Raw genomic sequence first — 25154 nt, 5'->3', positions numbered from 1 at the left:
ATAATAATAATAATAATAATAATAATAATAATAATAATAATAATAATAATAAAAAGTTGGAAGGGACCTTGGAGGTCATCTAGTCCAACCCCCTGCTCAGGCAGGAAACCCTACACCATTTCGGACAAATGGCTGTCCAGTCTCTTCTTAAAAACTTCCAGTGTTGGAGCATTCACCGCTTCTGGAGGCAGGTTGTTCCCCTGATTAATTGTTCTCACTGTCAGGAAGTTTCTCCTTAGTTCCAGGTTGCATCTCTCCTTGATTAGTTTCCATCCGTTGCTTCTTGTCCTGCCTTCAGAAAGTGCTTTGGAGAATAGCTTGACTCCCTCTTCTTTGGGGCAGCCCCTGAGATACTGGAACACTGCTATCATGTCCCCACTCGTCCTTCTCTTCATTAAACTAGACATACCCAATTCCAGCAGCCGTTCCTTATATGTTTTAGCCTCCAGTCCCCTGATCATCTTTGTTGGTCTTCTCTGTTATGTATATGTAGGGGTGTGGGTCTATACATATGTTGTATATAGTACGTTTAGGTGTGTGTCTTGTATGTGTTTCATTTTGAGAGCGGGCAACTAAATTTCATTTTTGATGTGTGCCATTGGGCCCACAGTGAAAAAATGACAGCAAAGGTTATCTTGTCTTGTCTTGTCTTGTCTTACTACCACAACCAAGCCCCAAATTTGCATTGCTAAGCGAGACAGTGGTTAAGTGAAGTTTTTCCCTATTTTACCAACCGTTCTTACCACAGACATGAAGTGAATCACTGCCGTTGTTCAGTTAGGAACATCCTTAAGTGAATCTGGCTTCCCCGTTGACTTTGCTCGTCAGGAGGTCACAAAATGTGATCACCTCAACCGTCATAAATACATGCCAGTTGCCGAGCCTCTAACTTCTGATCACATGACCATGGGGACGCCACAAAGGGCACAACTGTGAAAAACAGTCATAGGTCACTTTTTTCAGTCCTGTGGTCAGGATCACTAAATGAACTGTAATCGAGCACTATGTCAACGCTGCTAACATCGGATGTTTTTGCATTGACAACAGAGGGAAATGTAGCCATCTTTTCCCTTTTGCTTTTAGTTGATGCTGGGAGGGGGGATGTGAACGAGAGTCTAGCTAGACATAACAATACTAAACCTAGTGTGAGAATCAAGGTTATTGTAACCAGAGCTGATAAGGAATTGTCGGGCTGGAGGACTGGAGAGGAAGCCCGCAATTCAAGCTAATTGGGGAATGTGATTTATGACTGTTAATTGGAGGAGGGAATTGTGCTTTGATACTATGTGCTCAGGGGAGGGGAATTCAGTTTTTGGCTTCGATTATGCAGTGCCAATATTATGCTACTCAAATAAAAGATCCTTTAAGGTAAACAATGCCTCGAAGTTTTTTTTGAAGAGTTTCATCTGTCAAAATCATGATACACTACTTGCAGTGGGGTGGAGGGGTAGATGGAAGGGTCTTCCCGAGGGGTCTGCTGTCTCGTTGGCTTGACCTAATGCCAATTCTTTTTTCTTGCAGCTGATTCGGTGCCATCAGTCCCGGGGTGGAGCTTGCGGAGATAATATTCAGTCCTACACCGCCACAGTCATCAGCGCAGCCAAAGTGAGTGGATCGGGAGCCCTTTCAGTGGCTTACACGGCGATGTACTTTTTATTTAAAAGTAGTTTTTATACTGACTTTCCTTCTAGGGTTGCGTACAGCCAAAAAGCATTTATTGAAGTTGCGTCACTCCCCTTTCCTCAAAAGAGATCTAGGCCAAAATAAGAAAACTGCAGGTTCTGTAACAATAAAATACAAAAAAAAACCCTCCTGTAACAATAAAATACAAAAAAAAGTCAAACAAGTTAATTGGTCAAACCAATTAAAATGGCATCAGAAAGGCATTTTCACATAATGATGATGATGATGATGATGATGATGATGATGATGATGATGATGATGATGATGATGATGATGATAAAGTTGGAAGGGACCTTGGAGGTCATCTAGTCCTGATCAGGCAGGAAACCCTACACCATTTTGGACAAATGGCTGTCCAGTCTCTTCTTAAAAACTTTCAGTGTTGGAGCATTCACCGCTTCTGGAGGCAGGTGGTTCCACTGGTTAATTGTTCTCACTGTCAGGAAGTTTCTCCTTAGTTCTAGGTTGCTTCTCTCCTTGATTAGTTTCCATTCGTTGCTTCTTGTCCTGCCTTCAGGCGCTTTGGAGAATAGCTTGACTCCCTCTTCTTTGGGGCAGCCCCTGAGATACTGGAACACTGCTATCATGTCCCCCCTCATCCTTCTCTTCATTAAACTAGACAGACCCAATTCCAGCAACCGTTCCTTATATGCTTTAGCCTCCAGTCCCCTAATCATCTTTATTTCCATCCGTTGCTTCCTGTCCTGCCTTCAAGTGCTTTGGAGAACAGCTTGACTCCCTCTTCTTTGGGGCGACCCCTGAGATACTGGAAGACTTTCATCGTGTCACCCCTGGTCCTTCTCTTCGTTAAACTAGACATGGTTGGAACTTCAATGTAGCTGTGCTTTTTTTTTTATAAAAGGGGGATTTTCGACTTAAATCCAACGTTCACTCCCAAAATGGTTATCCAGAAACCCACAGGCACGGCAGGAGCCCAGCCCCGGCAGAGCCGGTGGTCAGGCACGATCAAGGCTGAAACAACATCTGGAGGGCCACCATTTTGACACAAATATAAATGTGAATGAAGAAATATATATTTTCACAGCGTGATGATATATGCCTGTAAAAAAAAAAATTCACGTCTCTGAATATGGAAATCCTATGGAAAACATCTGGGTAAGATTAAAGAGTAAAAAGTGGTACCTCTGCGGGCATCAGCTGCAGGCCACCTACCCAGAGAGAAGACGTGGAGGGTGGCTTTTGAAATCCTAGCCCAAATACAGGTAGTCCTCGACTTAACGACCACAATTGACCCCAAAACCTATGTTGCTCTACCAGACAGTCGTTAAGCGAGCTTTGTTCCATTTTACGACCTTTCTTGTCACAGTTGTTAAGTGAATCGCTGCAGTTCTTAAATTAGTAACATGGTTGTTAAATGAATCTGGTTTCCGGGTTTCCCCATTGACTTTGCCTGACAGAAGGTTGCAAAAGGAGATCACATGACCCTGGGACACTGCAATGGTCATAAGTGTGAAAACAGTCATCAGTCACTTTTTCAGTGCTGCTGTAACTTCGAACGGTCACTAACTGAGGACTACCTGTATTCAAAAACGATTAGAAATAGCGAGGATTGGGAAACCAGATAGAACTAGGAGAGAAGCAACCTAGAACAAAGGAGAAATTTCCTAACGGTGAGAGCAATTAACCAGTGGAACGACTTGCCTCTAGAAGTTGTGGGTGTTCCATCAATGGAGGCTTTTTAAAAAAGGAGGCTGGATAACCATTTGCCTGAAATGGTATAAGGCAGTGATGGCGAACCTTTTAGAGACCGAGTGCCCAAACTGCAACCCAAAACCCACTTATGCATCGTTGAGTGCCGTGTGGGTGTGGCCCATTGGGTGGGCGTGGCTGCGGTGGTAACGGCAGACTGGGTGGGACTAAAAAGTTCAATCAATCAATTCCAACTTTGCAAGATCTTTTTTTTTCCTCGCAAGAAATTGAAATTGACTGATTGAACCTTTTTTTTTGCACACGGTGGTGGAGGCCTAAAGCGAAAAGGTTTTATAAAACCCAGCTGAAGGCCTAGGACTGGGGTGACGGCGCACGTGCCCACGGAGAGGGCTCTGAGTGCCGCCTCTGGCACCCGTGCCATAGGTTCGCCACCACTGGTATAGGGTCTCCTGCCTGAACAGGGGTTGGACTAGAACAGGGGTCTTCAAACTTGGCCCTTTTATGACTTGTGGACTTCAACTCCCAGAATTCCTCAGCCAGGCACGCTGGCTGAGGAATTCTGGGAGTTGAAGTCCACAAGTCATAAAAGGGCCAAGTTTGAAGACCCCTGCTCTACAGTCTGGTAGGAAAGTGTGACACACAGATCCATCGTTCAGGAATTCTGGTGGTGGCATCTGTCAGGCATCCTTCAGCGGATTTTTGGACGGAGTAAAGGGTTAGATTAGGTAACAGCCCCTTCCAGCTCATTCCTTCTAAATTTATATCTGTAACTTCAGTTAAACACAAAGAAACATTGTCATTTAACTGCAAAAACGCTTCCCTTTCTGGGCTCCTGAAGCCGCGCTTATTATAACTCCATCATTTTCTCACTTTCTGGGAGAAGTCATGGCGGTTTGCAAGAAAGGGATTGAAAATTTGAAGTTTTCAATTGGTGGGCTTGACCGGCTTCTTCAAAAACCACCCACAGCAAAAGGCAGGGAATGTGCGCATTTCCTTCGAATAAACAAGCAACATTTTGAAAAGAAAAAAAAATGTATATCCCATAATGATGACTATGGATGCCAAGCAATCTTCTTTTAAATGTGCGGAGAAAAAACCCCACAAGTTTTATATCAGTCAAAAGAAATATGAATCTCTGTGTGTGTATTTTGGGGAGGGGGGAGGAATATGGAATCGCCAATGTGTTAAACAAAACAGTAGAAATTATGCAAAAGAATTACAGTACTTAAGGTCGGTGTATAAAGTACAATGTATCATGTATAGTACAAGGAAAGAGAGACTGAGCAAAAAGATCGGTAACTATTTTTAACAGGGTACAAGATTTCATATGACTTAGAAGAAAGAGAAAATAGAAGTTCCCAGTCAGACAGGTAAAGTGCACAATCTAAGATTTTCTTAACTAATTCTTCCTCCGTTGGTAGGTTTTCATTTTTCCAATATTGAGCAAAGACTATCCTTGCTGCAGTTAATACATGTAAAAATAGATATATACATTCTCCCTCATAGTTTCCTACTGTTATGCCTAACAAAAACAATTCTGGCTTACAGTCTATATGTTTTTCAATCATTTTCTCTAAGCATCTGTGTATTCTTGACATATATTTTTTTAACTTCTTGATTGTTGGTCTGATGTTAACTTTGCTGTTACCCCCCCCCCCCCATTTCCCTGAAAATAAGACCCAACTGGAAAATTAGCCCTAGCATGTTTTTTCAGGATGCTCATTATATAAGCCCTGCTCCAAAAATAAGCCCCAGTTAAGATTGCCAGCCAGACAGATACATTTAGTGCCTTATTTCTCCGAAAATAAGACTTAACTGGAAAATATTGCGTCTTTTGGAGCAAAAATTAATATAAGACCCGATCTTATTTTCGCGGAAACACAATAACTATGTTGATTGCTGGTGAGGAGATGTTTTGGTTTTTTGGTTCCCATTATGGCTTGTTGAGTGTCTCCTTTGCCCAATATATAAATGTTGTTTATGTCTATTCGTGGCCAATTTGTCGGAGTGCCAGGCTTCCAGGAATTTCTCTAGCATTTTTTGGACTTGGCTTGGACTAGGATGGTCACAGTTGCCCAGTTGAAACTATGGTTTTTTTAAAGTTTAGAGTAAAGTTTTTGAGTTTTAAAGAGTTTTCATCCCGTCTTCTGACTGCTGGTTGGTGTTCATGGATGCGCTCTGCTAGTCTTCTGCCTGATACAGTCTTTATGCTGAATGTTCCAGATGAATCAGAATCAGAATAGAGCTGGAGGGGACCTTGGAGGTCTTCTAGTCCAGCCCCCTGCTCAAGCAGGAAATCGTATACCATTTCAGATAGGTGGCTGTCTAGCCCAGGGGTAGGCAACCTTGGCTCTTTTATGACTCGTGGACTTCAACTCCCAGAATTCCTGAGCCAGCCATGCTGAGGAGAAAGGGAGAGTTTCCAAGCTGAGCCATGCTGGCTCAGGAATTCTGGGAGTTGAAGTCCACGAGTCATAAAAGAGCCAAGGTTGCCTACCCCTGGGCTAGCCTCTTCTTAAAAATCTACAGTGATGGAGCGCCTACGATATCTGGAGGCAAGCTGTTCCACTGGTTAATTGTCCTCACTGTTAGGAAGTTTCACCTTAATTCCAGGTTGCTTCTCTGATGAACATAGTAGATGCATGTTTTCAAGAAAAGTTTGGATAACCATTTGTCTGGGATGATATAAAGACTCCTGCACAGGATCTCCAAGGCTCCTATAATTCTAATGAACAATAAGGTGATGCTCAGGATTTTCACAGCTTCTCTCTCCCCCCCCCCTCCTTCTCAAAGAATGTACTTCTGACACGCCAGACACAAATTTAAACACCCGGATTTCCTCACCGCAGTAACGCTGATACTTTCTCTGTTCTTTTTCGAGTCCTTTAGCCCTAAAGCGGCACAGGTCACCACTTAAAAACCGTACACAAAAAGCAGGCCACCTTTTTTCTCTTGTTACCCGATAACTGGGTAATGAGTCCCAACAGCTTATGTGAGAGCAGGGCCATTAGCACTAATGGGCCCAGAAGACAACTGATACGGCATGGGAAAGGTTAAAAGATTACCAAAGGGGGGAAAAAAAATTCACAAATATGCTTACTGTAGAAGGGAAGGAGCGGGCATAGCCGGCGGTCCACAGGCTGGGTATTTATGGACTAATAATGGATCGGTTCAAATCGGAATCCGCTTCTCTGATTTCTTTTTTTGGCTGTCTTTCCTTCCTGTTCTGCATTTGCGGTTATTGCTTAGATAAGCACCGTGCCTTTTATTTTCTGAACACTCGGCAGCGGTTCCCTCCTTCTGTGGCCAGGTCGGCTTACCTCGCGCGCGTCCGAGCAGGCATCTCAGAAGGACCACAAAACCACAACATCTGGACAAACGTTTCGTGGCGACAATTGGTGAGGGATCTTCTTTCCCTCTGAAGAACTCTCTAAAAATTCACCTAGGAGGGCCATACGATCGATTGAACCGGTCCAGGTTTCAGACAGGAACTGGTTTCATGGGGTCTCCAACTTACAACGGTTCGAAGTTACGACAGCGCTGAAAAAAATGACCTGCGACCGTTTTTTACACTGACAGCCATGGCAACCATCCGTACGGTCACCCGATCGAAGTTCGGATTCTTGGCAACTGGCTCCTATTTACGACGGTTGCAGCGCCCCCGGGATCCTGTGATCCCTTTTCGCAAACTTTTGACGAGCGAACTCCATGGGAGAGCCAGATTCACTTAACAACCACATTACTAACTGAACTACTGCAGTGGTTCCCTCAACCACTGTAGCAAGAAAGGTCGTAAAATGGGGCAAAAATTCACTTAAGAAATGTCTCGGGTAGCAAGAGAATATTTAGGCTCTGCTGTGGTTGTAAGGCGAGGACTAGTTGTATTATTAAAGACCTTGTACGGAGTGACTTGGTTGGGTTGGGCATTGAATGAAATTGAATGAAGGAATCGATGTATAAATACGTTATTTTTGGAAGCTTCAAGTAAGCCTTGATTCTTGGTCAAGTTTGTTGGCTCTATTCTTTGGAAGTGGTTTTCCATTGCCTTCTTTCTGGGGCTGAGAGAGAGTGACTGGCTGAAATTCACCCTTTAGCTACCTATTCTTAGCTACCTTAACCACTAGACCAGGGGTGGGGAACCTTGGCTCTTTTATGACTCGTGGACTTCAACTCCCAGAATTCCTGAGCCAGCCACGCTGAGGGGAAAGGGAGAGGTTTCCAAGCTGAGCCATGCCAGCTCAGGAATTCTGGGAGTTGAAGTCCACGAGTCATAAAAGAGCCAGAACAAACAAGACTTTTTGTATAGCTCATCCGCCATCTTAGCTGATCATGGAGAAAGAGAATTCTGTGTTTATTTTTACTAGTCTGCATGTTGGGAGAATTAATTCAAATTTTAATCAGCAATGGCATACTACGACGAGTGCCATTATAGATAGTCCTCCACTTATAACCATTCGTTTAGTGACTGCTTGAAGTGACAACGGCACTGAAAAAGCAATTTACGTCTGTTTTTCACACTTATGACCGTTGCTGTGCCCCCCCCCGATCATACGATCAAAATTCAGACATGTGGCAACTGACTCATGCTTATGACGGTTGCAAGAGTCCCGGGGCTGTTTTTGTGATTCCTTTTTGCAACCTTCCGACAAGGAAAGTCAATGGGGAAACCAGATTCACTTCACAACCGTGTTACTAACTTAACAACCACAGTGATTCGTGTAACAACGGTGGCCAGGAAGGTCGTAAAATGGAGCAAAACTCACTTAGCCAGGTGTTTTTCTTAGCAAAGGAAACGTTGGGCTGAGTTGTATAGATTTGCAGAAATTCATGGCAACCTTTCACTGGTGGATTATATTAATTATCCAAGTGAGTTCAGGTGATCTTTACAGTTCTCCACAGATTTGTTCACAGATCTGATTCACACTCTCTGTTTGCCTTTTTATTATGATTTTATATGAAGAAGAGCTGTTAAGTAGCTACAGGTCAAGGCGGTAACCACAGTCTGAACACTTCCACTTGAAGTACTTGAGGCAAATCTATATTTTCTCAATCTTTAGTTAAGTTCTGATCTGCCATCTTTGCAGTTTAGTCAAATGTGGTTTAAGAAATGGCCGTTCCTAATTGTTTGCTGGAATTGGCCCTAATGGTGCCCGATTAAAAACATTTACCAATAAGTCGATCCAGTGCAGTTTTAATTGATCAAAGGAGAGAGCAACCTACTTTTGAGCGATTCAATTAAGTAAGAATTTCTTTCTATATTTCTGCTGTCTTCGCTTCCATACATGCTAGTATCATTAAGAATCGCTTATATTCTTAATGATAAGACAGCCATTATTGTCATTTTTTTTACTGTGGGCACACTGGCACAGATTAAAAATTAAATTCTGTTGCCTGCTCTCGAAAGTGTACAAATAATGATGATGATGATGATGTTGGAAGGGACCTTGGAGGTCATCAAGTCCAATCCCCTGCTCAGGCAGGAAACCCTATACCATTTTGGACAAATGGCTGTCCAGTCTCTTCTTAAAAACTTCCAGGGTTGGAGCATTCACCGCTTCTGGAGGCAAGGAGTTCCACTGGTTAATTGTTCTCACTGTCAGGAAGTTTCTCCTTAGTTCTAGGTTGCTTCTCTCCTTGGATGAGTTTTCATCCGTTGCTTCTTGTCCTGCCTTCAGGTGCTTTGGAGAGTAGCTTGACTTCCTCTTCTTTGTGGCAGCCCCTGAGATACTGGAACATTGCTATCATGTCCCCTCTCGTCCTTCTCTTCATTAAACTACTAGACATACCCAATTCCAACCGTTCCTTATATGGTTTAGCCTCCAGTCCCCTGATCATCTTTGTTGCTCTTCTCTGCACTCTTTCTAGAGTCTCAACATCTTTTTTACATCGTGGTGACCAAAACTGGATGCAGTATTCCAAGTGTGGCCTTACCAAGGCCTTGTAAAGTGGTATTAATACTTCACGTGATCTTGATTCTATCCCTCTGTTAATGCAGCCTAGCACTGTGTTGGCTTTTTTGGCAGCGGCAGCACACGGCTGGCTCCTATCTAAGTGATGGTCCACTAGGACAATAACACACATATAGGCATGCTATATACATACATATGTGTATACCTACACCCAGTGCTTTTTTTTGTCATAGAACGCACCAGAATGGCGTTCCGGCACCTTTTTCCGATGGATTTTCCAAGTTTTAAAAGTTAAGTTTTGAAAATTTGATGTTTGGTCCAAGTGGACTTGAATCGCCTGTCGAGCGTAGCAGGTCGGCGGCAAAATCATTCAAACAGTGCATGCGGGCTGCTTGTGTGTCTGAGTCCAATGCACGCGTACTTCGTCCGTGCCGGATTAACAAGATGTGAGTTCCGGCACCTTTTTTCTTACAAAAAAGGGACTGCCTACACCCTTATATATAAATACACATAAATATTAATCACTGTCCATCTCGAATACATAGCGGAAAGAGGAAGCTTGAGAGTTCACAAGGTTGATACTGTATGGCAGGGGTCCCCAACCTGTGGCCCTCTACCAAGCTGTGGCCTATGGGCCACTGGGCTTACATGAGTGGCTGGCTGGTGCGTGTGTATGCGCAGGCACGCACAGCCCCACTTGCACAAGCATTGGTGTGAGAGTTGTGGGTGTTTGCGGCCCCATATACGAGCGTTCACATCCCTGTGAGCGTCGCAGACGCTCACAGCCCCACTCATATGAGCAATGGGTGTTTGTGCACACACATTCGCGCACACATGCGTTTACCCCCCCACAAAGTCATCCTTTCTTTCCCTCTTCCCTCCGCTCCGGGCCGCCAATCACAAAAGGTTGGGGAACTCTGTTGTATGGAACAAAACTATGACTGAATCTGGATGTTCTTCTTTGGATATCACGAACCCCCCCCCCAGACGGTAACAGAGAAAACAGGTTGTGAAGAGGATGTGTCGTGTCCCAGACAAACGTGCGCGCCCTGCTCAAGCAACACTTATGTGCTATGCCCTGGATGGAAGGGACGGAACTGCCAATGATCTTTTCTGCTGTCCTCACCACTCTGCTTCCTGTCTGAAGCAGCCTTGATACTAGGGTGTACGGGTAGTCCTTGACAACAATTGAGCCCCAAATTTCTGTTGTGTAATGAGACAGTTGTTAAGTGAGTTTTGCTCCCATTTTACGATCTTTCTGGCCTTAGTTGTTAAGGGAACCATAGCAGTTGTTAAGTTGGTATCACAATTGCTAAGTGAATCTGGCTTCCCCATTGACTTTGCTTGTAAGAAAGTCACAAAAGGGGAGCACATGACCCCGGGACTCTGCGACCGTCATAAACGTGACTCAATTGCCAAGCAGCTGAATTTTGATCACGTGATCATAGGGGATGCTACAATGGTTTTAAGTGTGAAAAACGCTCATAAGTCACTTTTTTCAGTGGTTGAACGGTCACTAAGGGAACTTTTGTGTCTGTTGGGGACTGACTGTATTGCAAGGGACAGCTCCATCAGCTCTTTCAAAGTTTGAATCTGCCCAAATATTGGTTGCTTCAGTTAAATGTTCTGGCTGTCAAGCAGCTGCATATTTGTGGCTGCTATAAATACTATGAAATCAATCAAATAAATGGATAATCTGAGTTTCAGATAGTAATTCCAAAATGGCATCCCTCTGAAAGCTTTGACAGTGGAAGCAAGCATGTTTAAATGGAATATCAATTGCTCTTAGCCCATTTTATTTATATATTTCATTTTCTACAAATCCATGAAGGTCAGGTTGGTTCATAGACTATAACAGGCAGTTGAAATATGATGATACTACAGTAGCCAGGATAACAAACTTGCATTTCATGTGAAAAAGAATCTGACAGTTGAAGAATTAACAGCATCGTTGAAAAGCTATCAAAAGTTTGCGGGGTATAAAATATTCCCCTAGACCAATTAACGGAATTCCAAAACATCAACAATATAATATATATTGATATGCAGATGATAGGGGAGCTAAAATCACTGAAATTAATGGGTAGGCAACGCAGTACAGTGGCTAGGTTGTCCTCCATTTAGCACCACAATTGAGCCCCGAATTTCTGTTTCTAAGTGAGACAGTTGTTCAGTGAGTTCTCCCTCATTTTAGGACCTTTCCTGCCACAGTTGTTAAGTGAATCACTGCAGTTCTTCAGTTAGTAACACGGCTGTTAAGTGAATCTTCTAACTTTGTCCTTTGGGCTCCCTAAAGTTGATGCTTTTCTTGCAGACATTTCATTATCCAAGTAATAACATCATAAATGCTAGAAGGAAGTGGGTTTTTTTCTCTGTTTATATGTAGGTGACTTGCCCTGTCAGCGTTAGTGGGAGCATTCGTTGATTGTTTAATGGATGGATGGATGCACAGATGGATGCATGCATGCATGCAAGGATGGATGCATGGACAGATGGATGCATGGATGGATGGATGGATGCAAGGATGGATGCATGGATGGATGGATGGATGCAAGGATGGATGAATGCACAGATGGATGCATGGATGGATGGATGCATGGACGCACGGATGGATGCATGGATGGATGGATGGATGCAAGGATGGATGAATGCACAGATGGATGCATGGATGGATGGATGGATGGACGCACGGATGGATGGATGGATGGATGGATGGATGCAAGGATGGATGCATGGATAGATGGAGGCACGGATGGATGGATGGACGGATGGATGGATGCATGGATAGATGCAAGGATGGATGGATGCAAGGATGGATGCATGGATGGATGGATGCACGGATGGATGAATACAAGGATGGATGCATGGATGGATGGATGGACACATGGATGGATGAATGCATGGATGGATGAGTGCATGGATGGATGGATGCACGGATGGATGGATGCAAGGATGAATGGATGCAAGGATGGATGCAGGGATGGATGGATGCAGGGATGGATGAATGGATGGATGTGGGGTCCTGGGTGCTCTTCGAGCTTGGTTGTTTTCCTATGGACGTTTCATGGCCTAGCTAGGTAACATCATCAGTGCTAGAAGGCAGTGGGGTTTGTTCTCTGTTGACATACAAGTGGCTTACCTGCCACTTCCTCATCAGCAATCAACACCCAGATAAGGAGAGATTAACACCAACATGAATACTAGACTATCAAGCAGTAAACAGCAGTCTAGTCAAGGAACTACCACGACACTCCCGCCAACACTAACAGGGCATGCCACTGTATATAAAATGTTAGCAGATCTCATTCCCTTCTAGCTGTGATGATGGTGGCTGTTTGGGTCATGAAACATCTGCAAAAAAGCCACCAAGCTCAGAGAGCACCAAGAACCCCAAAGTTCAATCTTGAGCTACATATATTCTCTTCTATTGGTATAGAGCAGGGGTAGGCAACCTTGGCTCTTTTATGACTCGTGGACTTCAACTCCCAGAATTCCTGAGCCAGTCATGCTGAGGGGAAATGGAGAGGTTTCCATGCTGAGCCATGCCAGCTCAGGAATTCTGGGAGTTGAAGTCCACGAGTCATAAAAGAGCCAAGGTTGCCTACCCCTGGTATAGAGAATAAGAACTTCACCTGACAGCCTCCCATATCGGACAGATGGCTGAGATCCAAAAGCGAATTCTGAACCTTGAACTTTATACGTCAGGTGGGCCTGGATGACTTCTTGAGGTCCGTTGTCCGGAAGATTGAAAAGCTGGCATTGCACCTTAGGTAGCACTCTCAGCATACCCGGTTATAATAATAATAATAATAATAATAACAACAACAACAACAACAACAACAACAACTGGAGCACCATTGGCATTGACAAATTCGCTTGCAAAAGGCGGCCTTACTAGGAACTGCTTCCATCCTGCGACGATATCTGTAATACCATCAAACATCCACATCTGCCTATCCCAGGTCCTGGGAAAGAACTCGATAGGTAGACAAAATGCCAAATCCAGTCTGAACATCTGGCTGACTGTGCGATGATCCATAATAATAATAATAATAATAATAATAATAATAATAATAATAATAATAATAATAATAATAATAATAGTAATAGTAGTAGTAGTAGTAGTAGTAGTAGTAGTAGTAGTAAAGTTGGAAGGGACCTTGAAGGTCATCTAGTCCAACCCCCTGTTCAGGCAGGAAACCTTATACCATTTCGGACAAATGGCAAAAAATCAGTTTAACTGGACCTTTGTGTGTGGCCCTGATCTTTTGCGCATGACATATAATAATAATAATAATGATGATGATGATGATGATGGTAAAGTTGGAAGGGACCTTGGAGGTCATCTAGTCCAACCCCCTGCCCAGACAGGAAACCCTATACCATTTCGGACAAATGGCTGTCCAGTCTCTTCTTAAAAACCTCCAGTGTTGGAGCATTCACCGCTTCTGGAGGCAAGGAGTTCCACTAGTTAATTGTTCTAACTGTCAGGAAGTTTCTCCTTAGTTCTAAGTTGCTTCTCTCCTTGATCAGTTTCCACCCGTTGCTTCTTGTCCTGCCTTCAGGCGCTTTGGAGAGTAGCTTGACTCCCTCTTCTTTGGGGCAGCCCCTGAGATACTGGAAGACTGCTATCATGTCCCCCCTCGTCCTTCTCTTCGTTAAACTAGACATACCCAATTCCAGCAACCGTTCCTTGTATGTTTTAGCCTCCAGTCCCCTGATCATCTTTGTTGCTCTTCTCTGCACTCTTTCTAGAGTCTCAACATCTTTTTTACATCATGGTGACCAAAACTGGATGCTGTATTCCTCTCAGGCTACTCATAGAAAGGAGGAGCAGACTGGGGTACCCATCTCTGGTCAGGATACAACATCCATGTATCTCCCCCCCCCAAAAAACCCCCACCTTACATGGAGATGAATGAATCTGTGGCATCTCGGATGACTTGGGAATGCTCCCGTACACGCCTCTGCAGCTAAAGGAAACAATTCCCAATTTGCTTTTGTGCGGCGCCTCCTGTTTATTTCAGAGGGATGCGCCATTCTTTCTATTTCTGAACAGTTTCCTGTACCTCGAATAGGGTAGCCAAGGAAGCGTCCTCCTGCCTGATAAACAATATTAATATTTAAGGCATCAGAGTCGAGATACAGAAGCCAGCCAGGGTCGATCTAACCCTTGGCAAAGTTTGGATCTTCCTGAAGAACTGGGAATTGATTTCTAGAAAGTTACAGGTTGGGGCGGGGGCGGGGGCGGGGGAGCAGGAAGAACGGTCCAAAGTATATGTCTCCTAGTTGCATAACCCATTAGAGAAGCCTTAGAGCAGGGGTAGGCAACCTTGGCTCTTTCATGACTGGTGGACTTCAACTCCCAGAATTCCTGAGCCGGCATGGCTCAGTATGGAAACCTCTCCCTTTTCCCTCAGCGTGGCTGGCTCAGGAATTCTGGGAGTTGAAGTCCACGAGTCATAAAAGAGCCAAGGTTGCCTACCCCTGGTCTAGTAGTTGGCCACCATTGAGTCAGAACTGAAGAACCTTCTCGAATGAGAAGCGAAACATTTTCAAGGAAAAAACTAAGAAAGTCAACTTGTTCTCCAAAGCCCCTGAAAGCAGGACAAAAAGCAACGGATGGAAACTGATCAAGGAGAGAAGCAACCTCGAACTAAGGAGGAATTCATTTTTCATTAAACCAGACCAGGGGTAGGCAACCTTGGCTCTTTTATGATTCGTGGACTTCAACTCCCAGAATTCCTGAGCCAGCATGGCTCAGCATGGAAACCTCTCCCTTTCTCCTCAGCCTGGCCGGCTCAGGAATTCTGGGAGTTGAAGTCCACGAGTCATAAAAGAGCCAAGGTTCCCCACCCCTGAGGTAGCTGAACTTTGATAAACAGGTTAACAAGATGTGTTGTCGCTCTTTCAGGTCCCCCTCCTTTAAATCAGATTAAGACCAAGGCAAAATTCTTATTGTTCAGACTAGGCCACGGAGAGGCAACCCTGGCTCTTTTATGACTCGTGGACTTCAACTCCCAGAATTCCTGAGCCAGCATGGCTCAGCACGGAAACCTCTCCAAATTCTCCTCAGCGTGGCTGGCTCAGGAATTCTGGGAGTTGAAGTCCACGAGTCATAAAAGAGCCAAGGTTGCCTACCCCTGGACTAAGCGACGGCGTTGAAATGACCACTGAGCGAAATGTCTCTTTTTTTCAACTGGGAATGGGTTTTTTCATCTCAGGTTATAATCTCTTAGGGGAGCACGCCAAGTCTGCCCACTGGCCAGCCACCCTTCTCATAGCTTCCCAACAAAAGGGTGTTTCAGCACCACTGATGGCTATCAACTTCTTTCTTACAAAACCCCCCTTTTTTAATTCTCCTCCTAAACCAGGTTCGTGCTATCTGAGGCTTCGTATTACAAACTTTGCTTTCATCTGATTCCATAACGCTTCGGGTTACTTTTAGTCAAAGATTTTATTTTCCGTCCAGCAATGCGCAGAGAAACAAAACTATTTTATTTTTTTAAAAAAAATAGGAATAGGTTGTGAGGCAATTGAATTCAACGGAATCTGTGTTATCGGGATAAGAGCCTCGTGGACTTCAACTCCCAGAATTCCTGACCCAGCATGGCTCAGCATGGAAACCTCTCCATTTCCCCTCAGCATGGCTGGCTCAGGAATTCTGGGAGTTGAAGTCCATGAGTCCTAAAAGAGCCAAGGTTGCCTACCCCTGCCTTAGAGAAACCATCACAGCTACCTTATCCGTTTAAGTCAGGGGTCTCCAAACGTGGCAACTTTTAAGAGTTGGGTGGACTTCAATTCACAGCATTCCACAGCCACCCATGCTGGCTGAGGAATTCTGGGAGTTGAAGTCCTCAAGTGTTAAAGTTGCCAAGTTTGGGGACCCTTGCTTTAGTGATTGGGCTACCATTCTATTAAAAGGCAGAGACATCACCTGGCTGAAAAAGGTCTGTATCGTGTGAGCTGTGGTTTTCCCAGGAGTAACGTATAGCTGCGAGAGTCGGACCTTAAGGGAGGCTGAGCACCAAAGAATTGATGCTTTTAAATTGGGGTGCTGGAGAAAACCAAAGGCACAAATACAGACGGGACGAGACCTGGCTCAAAAACAGTAACTGTGAGAGGGACCTTGGAGTCCTAGTGGACAATCACTTGACCATGAGCCAGCCGTGTGCAGCAGCAACCAAAAAAGCTCACAATCCTGGGTTGTATAAACAGAGGCATAGAATCAAGATCACGTGAAGTACTATTACTGCTTTATAAAACCCTAGTAAGGCCACACCTGGAATATGGCAACCAATTTTGGTCACCATATCACAAAAAAAGAAAAAATTCAGAGAAGAGCAACTAAGACGATCCAAGGCCTGGAGACAAATCGTACGAAGAACGGCTGCGGGACTTGGGTTTGGCCAGTCTAAAGAAAAGAAGAAATAGAGGGGACATGATACCAGTGTTCCAGTATCTGAGAGGCTGCCACAAAGAAGAGGGTGGGTCAGGTTGTTCACCAGAGCACCAGAGGGAAGGACGAGAAACAATGGTTGGAAACTGATCAAGGAGAGAAGCAACCTGGAATTAAGGAGAAGCTTCCTGACAGTGAGGACAATCAACCAGTGGAACAGCTTGCCTCCAGAAATCGTGGGTGCTCCATCACTGGAGATTTTCAAGAAGAGACTTGTCATTCACCTGTCTGAGACTTGTCATTCACCTGTCTGAGGTTCTCCTGCTTAAGCAGGGGGCTGGACTAGAAGACCTCCAAAGTCCCTTCCAGCTCCTATCCGATCCTATCCGATCCGATCCTATCCTATCCTATCCTATCCTATCCTATCCTATCCTATCCTATCCCATTCCATTCCATTCCATTCTACTCTACTCTACTCTACTCTACTCTACACTTTACTCTACCCTACTCTACTCTACCCTACCCTACCCTACCCTACTCTACTCTACTCTACTCTACTCTACTCTATTCTAGAGGGTCCCTTGCACTGTAAAGAGATCCAATCAGCCAATCCCAAAGGAAATCAACCCTGGTTGCCCTTTGGAAGGACAGAGACTGAAGCTGATGCTCAAATACTTTGGGCACCTAAGGAGAAGAGACAGGGCTCCTTGGAAAAGACCCTGATGTTGGGAAAGATGGAAGGCAAAAGGAGAAGGGGATGGCAGAGGATGAGATGGTTAGATGGTGCCATCGATACAGTGAACATAAATGTCGGCAGGGGGGCCTGGTGTGCCACGGTCCATGGGATTGCGAAGACTCGGACACAACTACTGTTCTGCAGCCGTCACCTGCCCAAGAATAATTATGGCAGTTGAGGGAGGGGGGGGAATGAATCTTTTGTACCTATAAACAATCTCACTCCATCTCTAAAATGTCCATCTTCCTGTCAGCGTAGTTCCCCCATTCCTAAATGCCGGATTGTGTGTATTGGTTGAACTTTTAATTCAAAGTTGAGTCAGTCTGCAAAACACAATTTTTCTGTGAAGGTTGCTGGGCTGTTAGCCCTGTGCCAAACATCGGGTGAGCAGAGCACCTTTCTCCATCTCTGCCTCGTAGCAAGGAGGCAGTCCCAGCGGCCCCGAAGCTTTGCACAACTTAACAAATTACAAATTCCTCCCAAAGTTCCTCCTAAAGACTTCTGGGCCAGTGTGGACCCGTGTGGAAGGCGTCTCCAAACTGGCTGCCTTATTGAATGATTTACACAGGTCCAAAAGGCTCATGGTGCCTACAGTGTGGTCTTTTTGTCACCAGGCCTTCAATCTTTTCAGTTTCAATACAGGTTAGTCCAGTGATGGCGAACCTTTTAGAGACCGAGTGCCCAAACTGCAACCCAAAACCCACTTATGCATCGTCGAGGGCCGGGTGGGCGTGGCCCATTGGGTGGGCGTGGCCAATTGGGTGGGCGTGACCCATTGGGTGGGTGTGGCCAATTGGGTGGGTGTGGCCCATTGGGTGGGTGTGGCCCATTGGCTGGGTGTGGCTGTGGTGGTAACGGCAGACTGGGTGGGACTAAAAAGTTCAATCAATCAATTCCAACTTTGCAAGATCTTTTTTTTCCCCGCGAGAAGTTGAAATTGACTGATTGAACCTTTTTTTTTTTTTGCACATGGCGGCGGAGGCCTAAAGAGGAAAGGTTTTATAAAACCCAGCTGAAGGTCTCGGACTGGGGCAACGGCGCACGTGCCCACAGAGAGGGCTCTGAGTGCCGCCTCTGGCACCCGTGCCATAGGTTCGCCACCACTGGGTTAGTCCTTGACTTTTGAGCCCAAAATTTATGTTGCTCAGTGAGACATTCGTTAAGTGAGTTTTGCCCCATTTTACAAACTTTCTTGCCCAAGTTGTTAAGTGGATCACTCTCAGTTAAGCTGGTAACAAGGTTGTTAACTCAGTCTGGCATCCCCATTGACTTGGCTGGTCAGAAGGTCGCAAAAAGGGAACAAGTGACCCCGGGATGCAGCGACCGCCATAATGTGAGAACGCTGCATGGGAATGCAGAAATGTGAAAAAATGGTCATGTCACTTATGGAAAAGAAATCAGTGCAGGCCGTGGACAGTCGGTGTAAAGCTTTTGATGAACCAGACTGAGTTGGAAGAATAAGCAGCTGATGGTTTTTCCAGGTCGGCTAAATATGGCCTTCTATTTTCACCTTCCAAGTCTTCCATTTTGATGTGCCTCTTCTTTGCTCAAATTTAAACTGCTCACAACTCCAGCCTTGGTTATATAAACAGAGGCATCGAATCAAAATTTAATAGCGAAGAACCAGGGGTGACACGATAGCAGTGTTCCAGCATGTCAGGGGCTGCCCCAAAGAAGAGGGAGTCAAGCTATTCTCCAAAGCGCCTGAAGGCAGGACAAGAAGCACACTTGGAATACTGCATCCAGTTTTGGTCACCAGACAAATGGCTGTCCAGTTTCTTCTTAAATCTATACTAGATTCTTCTTCATCTATACTAGATGACCTCCGAGGTCCCTTCCAACTTTATCATCATCATCATCATCATCATCATCATCATCATCATCATCATCATCATCATCATTATTATTAAATTCAAGCGCAAAGAAAGCGGGAGAGGTTTTTTTTGGTTTTTTTTTGATGATCTGGCCCCTCAAGGCTGAGAACATGATGTGCACTTGTCGGATGTGGGGGGTGTAGGTTTTTTTGTCTGAGAAGTTGACCGCGTGCCAGTTGTTTAAGGATTTTATTTCTTCCACTTCTGGGGAAGGGTTTAAAAGGGTGGGGGGGGCGGGGTGGAGTGGGAAGGACAAGACCCAAAGGACAGGATGTGTCTATTGCTAAGAGATGTTAAAAACCCACCGACCTCTCCTTTGATAAAGGTTTGGCTGGCTCCGACGGTGTTTTTTTTCTTTTTTTTCTTTTCCTTTTCCTTTTTTTTTTTTTTTTTAAGTGGTAGCATCTCCATTAGCATTAATGGGGTAAGTACATCAAGCGAGGCATCTTGGAGGTTAATCAGGCTTCCTGGCTGGATCGGTGCCGTCAATAGCCAGTGGCGCCTGGTTCTGTTGGCTTGGCAGAGGTTTTCCTGACAACACACACCGGCCCAAGTCTTGTGTGTCAGTCATTTCCCCATGAATAATTGAAGGCAAACGCTCAGCTGCTAATTGACGAACACTAATGTGTTTTCTAATCACTGCAGTTTGAGGTTTTTAGCACTAAACAAAGCCGTTGCCATTGATTTGTGGATTCGGCTGCAGCCCTGGATCTGGTTTTTTTCTCCCCCCCACCCTACCCCCCTCCAATTCTGATCTGTAATAATAAGTCTTTTTTTTATTTTTTATTGGTAATAATAAGTCTTATCGGTTTGTCAAAATATAAAACACCAAAGAGAAATTCGAAAGAGTAATAGACAACTAGAAGAAGGGTGAGGGAAAAGCAAAAAAGATTAACAGAGGGATAGAATCAAGATCACGTGAAGTGTTAGTACCACTTTACAAGGCCTTGGTAAGCCCACACTTGGAATACGGCATCCAGTTTTGGTCACCACGATGTAAAAAAGATGTTGAGACTCTAGAAAGAGTGCAGAGAAGAGCAACAAAGATGATCAGGGGACTGGAGGCTAAAACATATAAGGAACTGTTGCTGGAATTCAGTATGTCTAGTTTAATGAAGAGAAGGACGAGGGGGGACATGATAGCAGTGCTCCAGTATCTCAGGGGCTGCCCCAAAGAAGAGGGAGTCAAGCTATTCTCCAGAGCCCCTGAAGGCAGGACAAGAAGCAACGGGTGGAAACTAAGCAAGGAGAGAAGCAACCTAGAACTAAGGAGAAACTTCCTGACAGTTAGAACAATTAACCAGTGCAACTCCTTGCCTCCAGAAGCGGTGAATGCTCCAACACTGGAGGTTTTTAAGAAGAGACTGGACAGCCATTTGTCCGAAATGGTATAGGATTTCCTGTCTGAGCAGGAGGTTGGAATAGATGACCTCCAAGGTCCTTTCCAACTTTTTATTACTATTATTATTATTATTATTATTATTATTATTATTATAATATAGCGTAAAGAGGGAAAAGAAAAGAAAAAAAGCACCAACTTCTGACTCTCTTTAGCACCATAGAAGATAACAACATTACAATCACAACTTTTTTTAACTTTTGAACCACAGTACGTGCAACACCCTTTCTATAACAATAAACCTGTCTAATTAGCAAAAATAAATAAATCAAGATTTCGTTTTCCATTGCCAGCGCAAAATCTGGGAGCAATTTCAAAATAGAAAGAGGGTTAGATATATTCTCATTTTTGGATAATAAGAATCCGCTTGACCGTCTCTGCTTCTCTTTGCTGTGGAGATCTGAACGGGGAGCTTTGTGGAATTCTGCCACTATATTTGAAGCTCCTTCCTTTATCCTGGGAAATGGAGTTGATCCTGAACTTTTGGGAGTCCTAATGATGAACATAACCCTGTCATTCGATTCTGTATCCTCCAAGATGGGCAGAGAAGACCAACAAAGGCGATAAAGGCTCTGGTGACTAAATCTTTTTTGTTATTACTTTTTATTAAATTTATTGGCCTCCCATCTAGTTTTGAAGCGACCCCGGGAAGCTTAGAGCAGGGCTTTTCAACCTTTTCACCCATTGTACCACTTTTAAGATATGGCAATATCTGAGTACCACCAGTCGCCTAGCAAGGTATCAAAAACATGATGACCCCCCCAAAAAAGGGGAAAAAAGTGATAAAGTACAGGTAGTCCTCAACTTACAACAGTTCGCTTAGTGACTGTTCAAAGTTACAATGGCACTGAAAAAAGTGCCCCCCAAGCCACAGCCGAGCAAGACACTGCCTGCCCACCTGGCGGCGCTCTTCCTCCTGTCCGAGGTTTTGATTGTTGTGAACATTTCTGTTGAGGATTGGCAGTGGGCGGGTGGGGGGGGTGTTTGGTTTGTATTCCCCCCGTCTGCTGGGTGGTTGCAGCAGGTTTTGGTCACTTCACATGACCCTGGGACACTGTGACCGTCATAAATATGAATCAGTTGCCAAGCATCTGAATGTAAATCACAAGACCCTGGAGGTGCTGCAACATTCCAGCTGATCGGCGCTTCTTCTGGGCTCAGCAGAAGCACCAGGATCAGCGCCAAGCTCCAGCTTGTGCGGTGCTGCCACCGGTTCAGCTCATTCCCCTCCCCCGCTACCACTTTTCTAGGATGGTCGCGTACCACCTGCCAGGTGCCAATGTACCACAGGTGGTACCCGTATCACTGGTTGAAAAGCCCTGGCTTAGAGCATAAAAAAATACATTAATATTATCAAGTATAAATATTCCAACCCAATGAAATGACAGACAAAACCGTATGATGAAGTGTTGAGCTAGGGATGTTCAGTCTATCAAAGAGAAGGTTTGGGGGGACATGATAACTTTCTTACAGTACAGGTGGTCCTTGACATAGGACCACAATTAGCCCTACATTTTTGTTGCTAAGTGAGGCATTTGTTAAGTGATTTTTGCCTCATTTCACAAACTGTCTTGCCATAGTTGTTAAGTGAATCACTGCAGTGGTTAAATTAGTAACACGGTTAAGTGAATCTGGCTTCCCCCATTGACTTTGCTCGTCGGAAGGTCACACAAGGTGATCACATGATCCCTGGGACACTGCAGTCGTCATAAATGTGAGTCAGTTCCCAGGCGTCTAAAATGTGATCATGCCTGGCAGGATTAGAACCCATCACCTCCTAGTGATTGGCCCTGAGTCACCCAGCTGTCTTTCATGCCTAAGGCAGGACTAGAACTCACCGTCTCCTGGTGACTGGCCCAAAGTCACCCAGCTGGCTTTCATGCGTAAGGCAGGACTAGAACTCAGTGCCTTAACCAGTAGACCCAACCGGAATTACCTCTATCTTCCAAGACAATCCATAGCTCAGAAAATATTAAATTGCAGGTAGATGTCAATATCCTGAGGGAAAACCAGAGGAAGGGGTAACATTTTCATGTGGATTTTTGCGAAGATGTTATTATTATTATTATTATTATTATTATTTTTAAATTAAGATTAATGAGGAAAGGCGATGGAACGCAACGGCAGGAAACAGATTGATTCTTTCTTCCCTGCCTGCCTGTCTGTATGTTATTGGTTTGCTCTGTGGTATCTCTGTCCTCTATATTGACTCTGAAAGCCACAAGGGACATCAGCAGAAACGGCAATCTGAAAATTAATTGCCACATCTAGGCCGGTGCATCGGTACTTGCATTCTGGGTGCTTGTTCAAGTATCGACTTGGGAGATGAGATGCGTCCATTTTCCTCCCTAATTAAGATATTTTTTACATTTTGTGGAATGTAGAGATGGAGGTAGAACTGAAGATGTCAGCTTAGCACAAGGGCAAGGGCAGTGGGTGCCCTCCAGATGTTTCAAGGAGCTCCTGCAATCTCTTGCATTGGCCATCCTGATAGGAGCCAAGGTCAGCTGTAGTCCGAAACCTCTGGATGAGATCAAATCTCCTGTCCCTGTTCTAGCAAATTACAGCATGAACATGTGAACAGTGAGGGGTCCTTGATGCTCTCTGAGCTTGGTTGTTTCCTTGAAGACATTTCATGACTCAAACTAGGTAACATCATCAGTGCTAGAAGGGAGTGGGGTTTGTGGAGAGGAGGAGGAGGAGGAGGAGGAGGATCTGTCTATCTATCTAGCTCTAACTCTATCCATCTCTCTCTCTCATCTATCTATATCCACCTCTCTCTCTTTCTATCCATATCTGTCTGTCTGTCTGTCTGTCTGTCTGTCTGTCTATCTCCATCCATCCATCCATCCATCCATCCATCCATCCATCCACATCTATCTATCTATCTATCTATCTATCTATCTATCTATCTATCTATCTATCTATCTATCTATCTATCTATCTATCTATCTATCTATCTATCTATCTATCTATCTATCTATCTATCCATCCATCCATCCATCCATCCATCCATCCATCCATCCATCCATCCATCCATCCAATCTCTCTGTCTCTGTCTGTCTGTCTGTCTGTCTGTCTGTCTGTCTCTCTCTCTCTCTGTCCGTCCATATCTATCTGTCATCTGTCTTTCTGTCTGTCTGTCTGTCTGTCTGTCTGTCTGTCTGTCTGTCTGTCTGTCTGTCTGTCTGTCTGTCTGTCTGTCTGTCTATCTCCATCCATCTATCTATCTGTCTGTCTGTCTGTCTACCTATCCATCCACCCACCCACCCACATCTATCATCCAAGCATCCCTCCCTCCCTCTTTCTCTCCACATACACACACAAACACATAAATATATGGATAAAGTACTTGATGCTGATTGACAATCCAAACACCTTTTACTACATTCTGTTTTTCTCGCCACACGTTTTACTTATATCCGAAATCGGTTCATGTAGAAATGTGAACGGTTTCACTTTTTGCTGTCCTGGGCCTTTGATGAACGACGTGCCTATCAGAGTAAGAACAACGGTTAAAATGAGTTTTGTGTTATCTGCCATTCTTTTATGGTTTGTCTGTCTGCTTATTTAACAGACCATCAAAACTGGGCTCACCATGGTTGGAAAAGTGGTAACCCAGCTGACGGGCACTTCGCCATCAGGAACGGTGGAAGAAGAAATCGTAGCGCACAGCAATAGCCGACGCAGTCCCTTGATCCCCGGAATTGTCACCGTTATTGATACCGAGATGGTTGGAGAAGGACAGGTAAGAACATTCCTCTTGAGGGACAAAACAAAAAAGCTAGCTCCTCAAAAGATTTAGAACAGGGGTGTCAAACTCAATTTCATTGAGGGCCACATCAGCACTGCGGTTGCCCTCAGGGGGTCGGGTGGGTGTGGCCAGAGTGGGTGCGGCCTACTGGGTGGGCGTGGATGGAGTGGGTGTGGCCTACTGGGTGGGTATGGCCAGCTCTACATCGTTCGTGTCAAGGGGGCCTGTGGGGGGCCTGGGCAGGAGTGGGACAGATCTGAGGGTCTCTGGCAGAAGGGGGTGGGACTAGGGCAAGTGCCAAGGCATGGTCCACTGGAGGAGCCTCACTGTTCCTCTCAGGCCATGTGGGGGGGGTGCTTATGGAGCTAAGACTGAATGCGTTTCAGCATAGATGGCCACCACAAAATTGTACATTGGCTCCCAGCTGGCCTGGGCTAGGGCCAAGGCAGCGGGGGCCGTTCCCTCACTGTTTCCAGGATGGCTTCGTGGGCCACATGAAACCACATTGCGGGCCGCATCCGGCCCCCGGGCCTTGTGTTTGACATGTCTGATTTAGAGTTTCAAAGGTTATGAAATGTGCCTTATTCTTGGCCAATTCTTGGGAAACGATCTGCAGGCCATGTGGCCTTTTATTGGTGGCTGGGTGGTGGGCTAGACCAGAGGTCCCCAACCCCCGGGCTGTGGCATGCCAGCAAATGGTCCGCACAAACAAGCAAAGCCCCATCCGTG

At 44.9% G+C, this 25154-nt stretch overlaps 1 protein-coding gene across 1 annotated transcript in view; it reads left to right on the top strand.

Moving 5' to 3' along the window:
- The window catches only part of LOC107299068 (breast carcinoma-amplified sequence 3-like), a gene marked incomplete at both ends in the record, with an annotated part of 75072 nt that extends 50653 nt beyond the window's left edge, over positions 1-24419 (top strand). The window contains 2 exons of the mRNA XM_015828435.1: positions 1522-1605; positions 24249-24419. Of these exons, the coding sequence (XP_015683921.1) occupies positions 1522-1605; positions 24249-24419 (255 nt within the window). The remainder of the gene's footprint in view (positions 1-1521; positions 1606-24248) is intronic.
- Positions 24420-25154: the final 735 nt, after the last annotated feature.

This window comes from Protobothrops mucrosquamatus, unplaced genomic scaffold (genome assembly GCF_001527695.2).
Source record: "Protobothrops mucrosquamatus isolate PMUCROS unplaced genomic scaffold, P.Mucros_1.0 scaffold4501, whole genome shotgun sequence".
NCBI classification, from domain to species: domain Eukaryota; kingdom Metazoa; phylum Chordata; class Lepidosauria; order Squamata; family Viperidae; genus Protobothrops; species Protobothrops mucrosquamatus.
This window is presented reverse-complemented; position numbering and strand designations above follow the sequence as displayed.